Source organism: Gallinula chloropus (genome assembly GCF_964237585.1).
Source record: "Gallinula chloropus genome assembly, contig: HAP1_SCAFFOLD_559, whole genome shotgun sequence".
In the NCBI taxonomy this organism is placed as follows: Eukaryota; Metazoa; Chordata; class Aves; order Gruiformes; family Rallidae; genus Gallinula; species Gallinula chloropus.
Window position 1 is genome coordinate 743 of NW_028168235.1, and position 13,263 is coordinate 14,005.

Below are 13,263 nucleotides of genomic sequence, written 5' to 3' on the forward strand. Positions count from 1 at the left end.
TGATGGGGGGTGTGTCTGTGTCTCCCAGTGATGATGGGGGGTGTGTCTGTGTCCCCCAGTGATGATGGGGGGTGTCTGTGTCCCCCAGTGATGATGGGGGGTGTGTCTGTGTGTCCCAGTGATGATGGGGGGTGTCTGTGTGTCCCCAGTGATGATGGGGGGTGTGTCTGTGTCCCCCAGTGATGATGGGGGTGTGTCTGTGTCCCCCAGTGATGATGGGGGGGGTGTCTGTGTCCCCCAGTGATGATGGGGGGTGTGTCAGTGTCCCCCCAGTGATGATGGGGGGGGTGTCTGTGTGTCCCCAGTGATGATGGGGGGTGTCTGTGTGTCCCCAGTGATGATGGGGGGTGTGTCTGTGTCCCCCAGTGATGATGGGGGGTGTGTCTGTGTCCCCCAGTGATGATGGGGGGGGTGTCTGTGTCCCCCAGTGATGATGGGGGGTGTGTCAGTGTCCCCCCAGTGATGATGGGGGGTGTCTGTGTCCCCCAGTGATGATGGTGTGTCTGTGTCCCCCAGTGATGATGGGGGGGGTCTGTGTCCCCCAGTGATGATGGGGGGTGTCTGTGTGTCCCCCAGTGATGATGGGGGGTGTGTCTGTGTCCCCCAGTGATGATGGGGGGTGTGTCTGTGTGTCCCCCCAGTGATGATGGGGAGGGTGTCTGTGTCCCCCCAGTGATGATGGGGTGTGTGTCTGTGTGTCCCCCCAGTGATGATGGGGGGTGTCTGTGTGTCCCCCCAGTGATGATGGGGGGGGTGTCTGTGTGTCCCCCCAGTGATGATGGGGTGTGTGTCTGTGTGTCCCCCCAGTGATGATGGGGGGTGTCTGTGTGTCCCCCCCAGTGATGATGGGGTGTGTCTGTGTCCCCAGTGATGATGGGGGGTGTGTCTGTGTCCCCCAGTGATGATGGGGGGGGTGTCTGTGTCCCCCCAGTGATGATGGGGGGTGTGTGTGTGTCCCCCAGTGATGATGGGGGGTGTGTCTGTGTGTCCCCCCAGTGATGATGGGGTGTGTCTGTGTGTCCGCAGTGATGATGGGGGGTGTGTCTGTGTCCCCCAGTGATGATGGGGGGTGTGTCTGTGTGTCCCAGTGATGATGGGGGGTGTGTCAGTGTCCCCCCAGTGATGATGGGGGGTGTCTGTGTCCCCCAGTGATGATGGGGGGTGTGTCTGTGTCCCCCAGTGATGATGGGGGGTGTGTCAGTGTCCCCCCAGTGATGATGGGGGGTGTCTGTGTCCCCCAGTGATGATGGGGGGTGTCTGTGTCCCCCAGTGATGATGGTGTGTCTGTGTCCCCCAGTGATGATGGGGGGTGTGTCTGTGTCCCCCAGTGATGATGGGGGGGGTCTGTGTCCCCCAGTGATGATGGGGGGTGTCTGTGTCCCCCCCAGTGATGATGGGGGGTGTGTGTCTGTGTGTCCCCCAGTGATGATGGGGGGTGTGTCTGTGTCCCCCAGTGATGATGGGGGGTGTGTCTGTGTGTCCCCCCAGTGATGATGGGGAGGGTGTCTGTGTCCCCCCAGTGATGATGGGGTGTGTGTCTGTGTGTCCCCCCAGTGATGATGGGGGGTGTCTGTGTGTCCCCCCAGTGATGATGGGGGGTGTGTCTGTGTCCCCCCAGTGATGATGGGGTGTGTCTGTGTGTCCCCCAGTGATGATGGGGGGTGTGTCTGTGTGTCCCCCAGTGATGATGGGGGGTGTGTCTGTGTCCCCCAGTGATGATGGGGGGTGTGTCTGTGTCCCCCCCAGTGATGATGGGGGGTGTGTCTGTGTGTCCCCCAGTGATGATGGGGGGTGTGTCTGTGTGTCCCCCAGTGATGATGGGGGGTGTGTCTGTGTCCCCCAGTGATGATGGGGGGTGCCTGTGCCCCCCAGTGATGATGGGGGGGGGTGTCTGTGTCCCCCCAGTGATGATGGGGGGTGTCTGTGTCCCCCCCAGTGATGATGGGGGCTGTGTCTGTGTCCCCCAGTGATGATGGGGGGTGTCTGTGTGTCCCCCAGTGATGATGGGGGGTGTGTCTGTGTCCCCCCCAGTGATGATGGGGGGGGGGGGTGTGTGTCCCCCAGTGATGATGGGGGGGGTGTCTGTGTCCCCCAGTGATGATGGGGGGTGTGTCTGTGTCCCCAGTGATGATGGGGTGTGTGTCTGTGTGTCCCCCAGTGATGATGGGGGGGGTGTCTGTGTCCCCCCAGTGATGATGGGGGGTGTGTCTGTGTCCCCCCAGTGATGATGGGGGATGTCTGTGTCCCCAGTGATGATGGGGGGTGTGTCTGTGTCCCCCCAGTGATGATGGGGGGGGTGTCTGTGTGTCCCCATGTCCCCCCAGTGATGATGGGGGGTGTCTGTGTCCCCCCCAGTGATGATGGGGGGTGTCTGTGTGTCCCCCAGTGATGATGGGGGGTGTGTCTGTGTGTCCCCCAGTGATGATGGGGAGGGTGTCTGTGTCCCCCCAGTGATGATGGGGGGTGTGTCTGTGTCCCCCCCAGTGATGATGGGGGCTGTGTCTGTGTCCCCAGTGATGATGGGGGGTGTGTCTGTGTCCCCCAGTGATGATGGGGGGTGTGTCTGTGTGTCCCCCAGTGATGATGGGGGGTGTGTCTGTGTGTCCCCCCAGTGATGATGGGGGGTGTCTGTGTGTCCCCCCAGTGATGATGGGGGGTGTGTCTGTGTCCCCCCAGTGATGATGGGGGGTGTCTGTGTGTCCCCCAGTGATGATGGGGGGTGTGTCTGTGTGTCCCCCCAGTGATGATGGGGGGTGTGTCTGTGTGTCCCCCAGTGATGATGGGGGGTGTGTCTGTGTCCCCCCAGTGATGATGGGGGGGGTGTCTGTGTGTCCCCCAGTGATGATGGGGGGTGTGTCTGTGTGTCCCCAGTGATGATGGGGGGTGTCTGTGTCCCCCCAGTGATGATGGGGCGTGTCTGTGTCCCCCCCCAGTGATGATGGGGGGTGTGTCAGTGTGTCCCCATGTCCCCCCAGTGATGATGGGGGGTGTGTCTGTGTGTCCCCATGTCCCCCCAGTGATGATGGGGTGTGCCTGTGCCCCCCAGTGATGATGGGGGGGTGTGTGTCTGTGTCCCCCCAGTGATGATGGGGCGTGTCTGTGTCCCCCCCCAGTGATGATGGGGGGTGTGTCTGTGTGTCCCCATGTCCCCCCAGTGATGATGGGGGGTGTGTCTGTGTCCCCCCAGTGATGATGGGGGTGTGTCTGTGTGTCCCCCAGTGATGATGGGGGGTGTGTCTGTGTCCCCCCCAGTGATGATGGGGGGTGTGTCTGTGTCCCCCCAGTGATGATGGGGGTGTGTCTGTGTGTCCCCCAGTGATGATGGGGGGGTGTGTCTGTGTCCCCCCAGTGATGATGGGGTGTGTCTGTGTGTCCATGGGGTGTGTGTCTGTGTCCCTGTATCCCCATGTGTCCCCCCAGTGATGATGGGGTGTGTCTGTGTCCCCAGTGATGATGGGGGGGGTGTCTGTGTCCCCCCAGTGATGATGGGGTCCCTGCTGGTGGGTGAGGAGGGGATGTGGGGGGAATTGGGGTGGTTTTAGGGGGTTCCCAGTGACGGGGTGCCTGTGCCCCCCAGTGATGATGGGGGGTGTCTGTGTCCCCCCAGTGATGATGGGGTCCCTGCTGGCTGCCACCACCGAGGCTCCCGGGGAGTTCTTCTTCTCGGAGGGCGTGCGGCTCAAGCAGTACCGGGGGATGGGCTCGCTGGACGCCATGGACAAGGGCAGCGCCAGCCAGAAGCGCTACTTCAGGTACCCACAGCACCCCCTGCACCCCCCTATTGCACCCCTTGGTACTCCCCTATTGCAGCCCCTGGCACCCCCTTCCACCCCCTGGCACCCCCCCCATTGCACCCCCTGGGCACCCCCCCTGCACCCCCTGGTACTCCTCTATTGCACCCCCTGTGCCCCCTGGTACCCCCCTATTGCACCCCCTGCGCCCCCCTATTGGACCCCTATTGCACCCCCCAGCACCCCCCAGAACCCCCTCTTCCAGCCCCTGGCACCCCCTGCACCCCCTGGCACCCCCCTATTGCACCTCCTGGCACCCCCTTATTGCACCCCCTGGCACCCCCTTCCATCCCCTGGCACCCCCTGGCACTCCCTTATTGCACCCCCTGGCACCCCCCTTGCACCCCCCTATTGCACCCCTATTGTACCCCCCAGAACCTCCCCTTCCACCCCCTGGCACCCCCCTATTGCACCCCTGTTGCACCACCCAGAACCCCACCTTCCACCCCCCTTGCACCCCCCTATTGGACCCCTATTGCACCTCCCCTTCCACCCCCTGGCACCCCACTATTGCAGCCCCTGGCACCCCCCTATTGCACCCCCTGGTACTCCTCTATTGCAGCCCCTGGCACCCCCTTCCATCCCCTGGCACCCCCCTGCACCCCCCTATTGCACCCCCTGGCACCCCCCTTGCACCCCCTGGCACCCCCCATTGGACCTCTATTGCACCCCCCAGCACCCCCCAGAACCCCCCCTTCCACCCCCTGGCACCCCCCTTCCACCCCCTGGCACACCCCTGCACCCCCCTATTGCACCCCCTGGCACTCCCCTATTGCACCCCATGGCACCCCCTGGCACCCCCCTATTGCACCCCCCTGGCACTCCCCTATTGCACCCCATGGCACCCCCTGGCACCCCCCTATTGCACCCCCTGGCACTCCCCTATTGCACCCCATGGCACCCCCTGGCACCCCCCTATTGCACCCCCTGGCACCCCCCTTGCACCCCCTGGCACCCCCCTATTGCACCCCTATTGCACCCCCCAGAACCCCCCCTTCCATCCCCCTTGCACCCCCCTATTGGACCCTTATTGCACCCCCCAGAACCTCCCCTTCCACCCCCTGGCACCCCCTTCCACCCCCTTATTGCACCCCTGCACCCCCCTATTGCAGCCCCTGGCACTCCCCTATTGCACCCCATGGCACCCCCTGGCACCCCCCTATTGCACCCCCTGGCACTCCCTTATTGCACCCCCTGGCACCCCCCTTGCACCCCCTGGCACCCCCCTATTGCACCCCTATTGCACCCCCCAGAACCCCCCCTTCCATCCCCCTTGCACCCCCCTATTGGACCCTTATTGCACCCCCCAGAACCTCCCCTTCCACCCCCTGGCACCCCGCTATTGCAGCCCCTGGCACCCCCCTATTGCACCCCCTGGTACTCCTCTATTGCAGCCCCTGGCACCCCCTTCCATCCCCTGGCACCCCCCTGCACCCCCCTATTGCACCCCCTCGCACCCCCTTGCACCCCCTGGCACCCCGCTATTGGACCTCTATTGCACCCCCCAGCACCCCCCAGAACCCCCCCTTCCACCCCCTGGCACCCCCTTCCACCCCCTGGCACACCCCTGCACCCCCCTATTGCAGCCCCTGGCACTCCCCTATTGCACCCCATGGCACCCCCTGGCACCCCCCTATTGCACCCCCTGCACCCTCTTCCACCCTCTGCCACTCCCCTTGCGCCCCCATTACACCCCCAACATCCCCCAGCACCCCCAGTCCTCACTGCCCTCACCTGAGGATGTGGGGGTGCAGGGGACCCCCCCTGACCCTGATCCCCCCCCCACAACAAGGGGACAAGGTGAAGGGGGCACAGGGGGGGTGTGTGCCATGAGGGGCATTCATGGGGTGGGGATAGGGGGGTGTGTGGGGGGGATAAGGGGGGATAGTGGGGTGGGGGGAGGTTATAGGGAGGATATAGGTGCAGGGGGATCCCCCTTACCCTGCCTCCCACCCTTGACCCCCCCCCAGTGAGGGGGACAAGGTGAAGGGGGCGCAGGGGGTGTGTGTGTCATGAGGGGCATTCACAGGGGTGGGGATAGGGGGGGATAGTGGGGTGGGGGGGGGGTAAGGGGGAGATAGTGGGGTGTGGGGGGGGAATAGGGAGGATATGGGGGCGCAGGGGGACCCCCTTACCTTGCCACCCCCCCTTGACCCCCCCTCCCAGCGAGGGGACAAGGTGAAAGGGGCGCAGGGGGTGTGTGTGCCATGAGGGGCATTCACAGGGGTGGATAGTGGGGGGGATAAGGGGGGGAATATTGGGGTGGGGGGGGTTATAGGGAGGATATGGGGGTGCAGGGGGCCCCCCCTGACCCTGATCCCCCCCTCCCCAGCGAGGGGGACAAGGTGAAGGGGGCACAGGGGGTGTGTGTGCCATGAGGGGCATTCACAGGGGTGGGGATAGGGGGGGATAGTGGGGTGTGGGGGGGTTATAGGGAGGATATGGGGGTGCAGGAGCTCCCCCCCCAACCCTAACCTTCCCCTTGACCCCCCCTTGACTCCCCCCCCAGTGAGGGGGACAAGGTGAAGGGGCCGCAGGGGGTGTGTGTGCCATGAGGGGCATTCACAGGGGTGGATAGTGGGGGGGATATGGGGGGGAATATTGGGGTGGGGGGAGGGTTATAGGAAGGATATGGGGGTGCAGAGGGACCCCCCCCCAACTCTGACCTTCCCCTTGACCCCCCCTTGACCCCCCCCTAGTGAGGGGGACAAGGTGAGGGGGGCACAGGGGGTGTGTGTGCCATGAGGGGCATTCACAGGGGTGGGGATAGGGGGGGATAGTGGGGTGGGGGTGGGGGTAAGGGAGGGATAATGGGAAGGGGAGGGGGATAGGGAGGATATGGGGGTGCAGGGGACCCCCCTGACCCTGATCCCCCCCCTGAAACCCCCCCCCCAGTGAGGGGAACGAGGTGAAGGGGGCGCAGGGGGGTGTGTGTGCCATGAGGGGCATTCATGGGGTGGGGATGGGGGGGATAGTGGGGTGTGGGGGGGATAAGGGGGGGATATTGGGGTGTGGGGGGGTTATAGGGAGGATATGGGGGTGCAGGGGGCCCCCCTGACCCTGATCTCCCCCCCTGCAACCCCTCCCCAATGAGGGGGACAAGGTGAGGGGGGCACAGTGGGGGTGTGCATCATGAGGGGCATTCATGGGGTGGGGATAGAGGGGGATAGTGGGTTATGGGGGGGAATATGGGGGTGCAGGGGGGCCCCCCTGACCCTGCCTCGTCCCCTTGACCCCCCCCCCCCTCCCCAGTGAGGGGCACAAGGTGAGGGGGGCGCAGGGGGTGTGTGTGCCATGAGGGGCATTCATGGGTTGGGGATAGGGGTGGATAGTGGGGTGTGGGGGGGATAAGGGGGGGATATTGGGGTGTGGGGGGCTTATAGGGAGGATATGGGGGTGCAGGAGGCCCCCCCTGACCCTGACCTTTGCCTTGACCCCCCCTTGATCCCCCCCCAGTGAGGGGGACAAGGTGAAGGGGGCACAGGGGGTGTGTGTGCCATGAGGGGCATTCACAGGGGTGGGGATAGGGGGGGATAGTGGGGTGTGGGTGGGGAATAGGGAGGATATGGGGGTGCAGGGGCCCCCCCCGACCCTGATCCCCCCCCTGCAACCCCCCCCCAGTGAGGGGAACGAGGTGAGGGGGGCGCAGGGGGTGTGTGTGCCATGAGGGCCATTCACAGGGGTGGGGAATAGGGGTGAATAGTGGGGTGTGGGGGGGGAATAGGGAGGATATGGGGGTGCAGGGGGCCCCCCCTGACCCTGCCCCCCCCCGCAGCGAGGGGGACAAGGTGAAGGTGGCCCAGGGGGTGTCGGGCTCGGTGCAGGACAAGGGCTCCATCCACAAGTTCGTGCCCTACCTGATCGCCGGCATCCAGCACGGCTGCCAGGACATCGGCGCCCGCAGCCTCTCGGCCCTCAGGTGAGGATCTGGGGGGCCGGGGGGGGGTCTTGGGGGGTGTGAGGGGGTCACACAACCCCCCCCGACCCCTCCCCTGTCACCCCCCAGGTCCATGATGTACTCGGGGGAGCTGAAGTTTGAGAAGAGGACGATGGCGGCGCAGATTGAGGGGGGGGTGCACGGGCTCCACTCGTAAGTGGGGGGGGGTTGGGGGGCTTTGGGGGGGGGTTGGGGGGGATTTGGGGGGATTTGGGGGTACATGGGGAGGGGGGAGGCTGCAGAAGGCACCACGTCAGATCTGGCTCTTGTGGGCCCCCCCCAGTAGTGCTGGTGACCCCACTTTGGGGTGTGGGGTACCCCCAGTTCCCCCCCAGCGCCAGATACTGGGGGTCCCAGTTACACCCTGTGCCAGCTACAGGGGGTCCCAGTTCCCCCCCCCCCATGTCAGGTACTGGGGGTACCAGTCCTTCCCAACATTGGGTACTAGGGGTCCCAGTCCCCTCCCAACACCAGCTACTGGGGGTACCAGTTCCCCCCCATGCTAGCTACTGGGGGTCCCAGTTCCACCCTGTGCCAGCTACAAGGGGTCCCAGTTCCCCCCCATGTCAGGTACTGGGGGTACCAGTCCTTTCCAACATCGGGTACTGGGGGTCACAGTCCTTTCCAGTGCCAGCTACTGGGGGTCCCAGTTCCCCCCTATGCCAGGTACTGGGGGTACCAGTCCTTCCCAGTGTCAGGTACTGGGGGTCTCAGTCCTTTCCAGTGCCAGCTACAGGGGGTCCCAGTTCCTCCCATGCTAGCTACTGGGGGTCCCAGTCTCCTCCCAGCATCAGCTACTGGGGGTCCCAGTCCTGCCCGGTGCCAGGTACTGGGGATTACCAGTCCTTCCCAGTGTCAGGTACTGGGGGCCCCAGTTTCCTCCCTGTGCTAGGTACTGTGGGTCCTTGTCCCACCCAACACCAGCTACTGGGGGTCCCAGTCCACCCTGTGCCAGCTATGGGGGGGTCCCAGTCCTTCCCAATGCCAACTACTGGGGGTCCCAATCCCCTCCCAGCGCCAGCTACTGGGAGTCCCAGTCCCTTCCAGCACCAGCTACTGGGGGTCCTAGTTCCCCCCCCATGCCAGGTACTGGAGGTCCCAGTCCTTTCCAGTGCCAGCTACTGGGAGTCCCTGTTCCCTGCCATGCCAGGTACTGGGGCTTCCAGTATCTCCCAGTGCCAGGTACTGCGGGTTCCAGTCCACCCTGTGTCAGCTACTGGGGGTCCCAGTCCCTTCCAGCACCAAATACTGGGGCCCCCAGTTCCCCCCTGTGCCAGGTACTGGGGGTCCCAGTCCCTCCTGGTGCCAGGTACTGGGGGCCCCAGTTCCCCCCCATGCCAGGTACTGGGGGTACCTGTCCTTCCCAGTGCCAGGTACCGAGGGTCCCAGTCCCCCCCTCACCCCAGCCCTGCCTGTAGGGGTCCTTGACACCCCAGTGCTGGGTACTGGGGAGGGGGGGGGTGGTCCCAGGCCCCCCCTTGCCCCAGCATGGGGCATCATCACCGATGGGTGGGACTGTCCCCCCCAACCAAGCCCACCCCCCGGCTGTGGGGACACCCCAGGGCTGGGGCTGGGGGGGTCCAGGCAGGGCCTGGGGGGGGTTGTTTTACCCAGGGGAGACCCCCAACCCGGGGTCACAGTGTCCCCCCAGTGACAGGCGGGGTGCAGGCGGGGTGCAGCGTCGGCTTTAATCCCCCGTGGGGTGACCCCTGGCCCCCCCTGCCCCCCCCAGCATGTCCCATGCCCCCCCCCGCCCCGTCCCACCCCCCAGCGTCTCACACTGGGGGGGCTTTGGGGCTGGGGGCTGAGGGGAGGCGGGGCTTCTGTGGCTGGTGGAGCTGGTTGGCTGGGCAGCTAGTAGCTGATTGGCCAGTTTGGTGGTGGGCTCTAGGCCGGTTGCTGATTGGCCAGCGCGTGGGATTGCTGGTTGGGTGGCTGAGGTGCTGGTTGGCTGGTTGGGGTGCTCGTCAGCTGGCTGGTCAGGGTGATGGCTGGCTGTGATTGGTTGGGTGGTTGGTTGAGTTGTTGATTGGTTGGTTGGTCGGTTGGTTGGTTGATCACTTGGTCAGTTGGTTGGTCAGTTGAGATGTTGGTTGGTTGGTTGGTTGGTTGATCACTTGGTTGGTTGATCACTTGGTTGGTTGGTTGATCAGTTGGTTGGTCGGTTGATCAGTTGGTTGGTTGATCAGTTGGTTGGTTGATCAGTTGGTTGGTCGGTTGATCAGTTGGTTGGTTGGTTGATCAGTTGGTCAGTCAGTGGGTTGGTTGGTTGATCAGTTGGTTGGTTGGTTGGTTGGTCAGTTGGTTGATCAGTTGAGATGTTATTTGGTTGGTTGGTTGGTTTAGATGTTGGTTGGTTGGTTGGTTGGTTGAGTTGTTGGTTGTTTGTTTGGTTGGTTGAGATGTTGGTTGGTTGGTTGGTTGGTTAGTTGAGTTGTTGGTTGGTTGTTTGGTTGGTTGAGATGTTGGTTGGTTGGTTGGTTGGTTGGTTGGTTGGTTGGTTGGTTGGTTGGTTGGTTGAGATGTTGGTTGGTTGGTTAGTTGAGTTGTTGGTTGGTTGGTTGGTTGGTTGGTTGGTTGGTTGGTTGGTTGGTTGGTTGGTTGGTTGGTTGGTTGGCTGGTTGGTTGGTTGAGATGTTCGTTGGTTGGTTGGTTGGTTGGTTGGTTGGTTGGTTGGTTGGTTGGTTGGTTAGTTGAGTTGTTGGTTGGTTGGTTAGTTGAGTTGTTGGTTGGTCAGTTGGTTGAGGCGTTGGTTGGCCGAGATGTTGGTCAGTTGGTTGGTTGGTCGGTCAGTTGGTTGGCCAGTCAGTGGGTTGGTTGGTTGAGATGTTGGTTGGTTGGTTGAGCTGTTGATGGATCAGTTGTTTGGTTGGATGAGTTGTTGATGGATCGATTGGTTGGTTAAGATGTTGGTTGGCCGAGATGTTGGTTGGCCAGTTGGTTGGTTGGTCAGTTGGCTGGCCAGTCAGTTGGTTGGTTGGTTGGTTGAGATGTTGGTTGGTTGGTTGGTTGGTTAAGTTGTTGGTTGGCCAGTTGGTCAGTTGGTTGGTTGGTTAATTGATTGGTTGGCTGTTTGATTGAGATGTTGTTTGACCAGTTGGTTGGTCAGTTGGTCAGTCAGTTGGTTGATTGGTTGGTTGAGATGTTGGTTGACCAGTTGGTTGGTCAGTTGGTCAGTGGGTTGGTCGGTTGAAATGTTTGTGGGTTGGTTGGTTGAGTTGATTGATTGATCAGTTGGTTGGCCAGTTGGTCAGTCAGTTGGTTGATTGGTTGGTTGAGATGTTGGTTGACCAGTTGGTTGGTCAGTGATTGGCCGGCTAGTTGGTCAGTTGGTTAGTTGGGTTGTTGGTTGATTAGTTGGTTGGCCAGTTGGTCGACCAGTTGGTCAGTCAGTTGAGATGGCTGTTTGGTCAGTTGGTTGGTTGAGATGTGGGTTGGTTGGTTGGTTGGTTGGTTGGTTGAGATGTGTGTTGGTTGGTTGGTTGGTTGGTTGGTTGGTTGGTTGGTTGGTTGGTTGGTTGGTTGGTTGAGATGTGGGTTGGTTGGTTGGTTGGTTGGTTGGTTGGTTGGTTGGTTGGTTGGTTGGTTGGTTGAGATGTGGGTTGGTTGGTTGGTTAGTTGGGTGGTTGGTTGGTTGGTTGGTTGGTTGGTTGGTTGGTTGGTTGGTTGGTTGAGATGTGGGTGGGTTGGTTGGTTGGTTGGTTGGTTGGTTGGTTAGTTGGGTTGTTGGTTGGTTGGTTGGTTGGTTGGTTGGTTGGTTGGTTGGTTGGTTGGGTTGGTTGGTTGGTTGGTTGGTTGGGTTGTTGGTTGGTTGGTTAGTTGGGTGGTTGGTTGGTTGGTTGGTTGGTTGGTTGGTTGGTTGGTTGGTTGGTTGAGATGTGGGTGGTTGGTTGGTTGGTTGGTTGGTTGGTTGGTTGGTTAGTTGGGTTGTTGGTTGGCCAGTTGGTCAGTCGGTCAGTCAGTCGGTCGGTCGGTCAGCTGAGATGCTGGTTGGTCAGTTGAGTTGCCGGTTGGTTGGTTACCAGGTCCTTTGGCCAGTACACTGCTGAGCCAGCTGGTTGGCTGCCTGGTTGGCACCCAGGATGCTGATTGGCCAGTTGACCACCGTGACCATGTTCTCCATGCAGGGTGATGCCGGGAGGCTCATCCATCCATCCCTCCCTCCTTCCTTCCCTCCCTCCATCCCTTCCTCCCTCCATCCATCCATCCATCCATCCATCCATCCATCCATCCATCCATCCATCCATCCATCCATCCATCCATCCATCCCTCCCTCCTTCCCTCCATCCATCCATCCATCCATCCATCCATCCATCCATCCATCCATCCATCCATCCCTCCCTCCCTCCTTCCCTCCCTCCATCCATCCATCCCTCCCTCCCTCCCTCCCTCCCTCCATCCATCCATCCATCCATCCATCCATCCATCCATCCCTCCATCCATCCATCCCTCCCTGCCTCCTTCCCTCCATCCCTCCCTCCATCCCTCGATCCATCCATCCCTCCATCCCTCCATCCATCCCTCCCTCCCTCCCTCCCTCCATCCCTCCATCCATCCATCTGGACCGCGGTGCCGAGATGGTCCCAGTGGGTGGTTGGGGGGTGTCCCTGGGTGGTTGGTGGTGGGATCTGGGGGGGTGGTGTTGGTGATGTCACCGCGCGGCGCCGCGGTGACCGCGTAACCTTCTCTCTCTCTCCCGCCCATGCCGCCGCCGTAGCTTTACGGTTCTACCACGTAAGTACCAGTTTGGGGGACACCCCACCCCCCCCCAAAAACCCCCCTCCCCAAATTCCTGCCAGGGCAGAGGGGTGATGGGGAGGGGGAGGGGGGCAGAGAGGTTCATTTCGGGGGGGGGGGTGCAGAAAAGGGGGGGGCACCCCCAAAATTCCCAGCCAGGATCTGACGTGGTGCCGGCAGCAGCAGTGGGGAGGTGGGGGGGATAGCAGGGAGTGGAGACCCCCCCTCCCCACCAAAACTGAACCCCCCCCCCTTTTTCTCCCCACAGTTACGAGAAGCGGCTGTACTGAGGAGGGGGCGCGCCCCGCACCCCCCTACCCAGCACCCCTTGGAGCCCCCCCCCCGGCACCCCGCCAGCGCCGCCGTTAGCGCTGGGGTTGGCTTTGCACTATGGGCTGGATCCCCCCCAAAAACAGCCCCTCCCCCACCCTATTGCCCCCCCCCAACATATATAGGGGTGCCCCCCCCCCCCCCAGCACCTACCTGGGACCACAGAGCTTGGGTGAGGGGGTGGCGGGGGGGGGTTGGGGGTGGGACTGTGCCCCCCCCCCGCCCCAGACCCTCACTGGGACTCCCTGCGGGCACAGGGCTGGGGTGGGGGGCTGGGGAGAGGGGGGGCTGGGGGGGGGCACCCCTTGTTCATGCAGGGGTGTTTCCCCCCCACACTGCCCCCCCCCTCCCCAGGGGGGGTCGGCACCGCGCTGTATCCAGGGATCAATAAAGTATCGGAGCATCCGGGGTCTCCTGCACTGGGAATGGGGGGGGGGGGCACAGGGGGCACACGCGTGTGCACAGGCA

General features: G+C 62.6%; 1 protein-coding gene across 1 annotated transcript; it reads left to right on the forward strand.

The window, feature by feature from the left end:
* Positions 1–3,607: 3,607 nt before the first annotated feature.
* On the forward strand, positions 3,608–12,961 carry LOC311204678 (inosine-5'-monophosphate dehydrogenase 1-like). Its single transcript, XM_084281070.1, has 4 exons — positions 3,608–3,752; positions 7,567–7,710; positions 7,798–7,881; positions 12,734–12,961. The coding sequence occupies exons 1-4, from the start codon at positions 3,610–3,612 to the stop codon at positions 12,753–12,755; spliced, it is 393 nt and encodes a 130-aa protein (XP_084137196.1). The 5' UTR covers positions 3,608–3,609; the 3' UTR covers positions 12,756–12,961.
* The last annotated feature ends 302 nt before the right edge of the window (positions 12,962–13,263 follow it).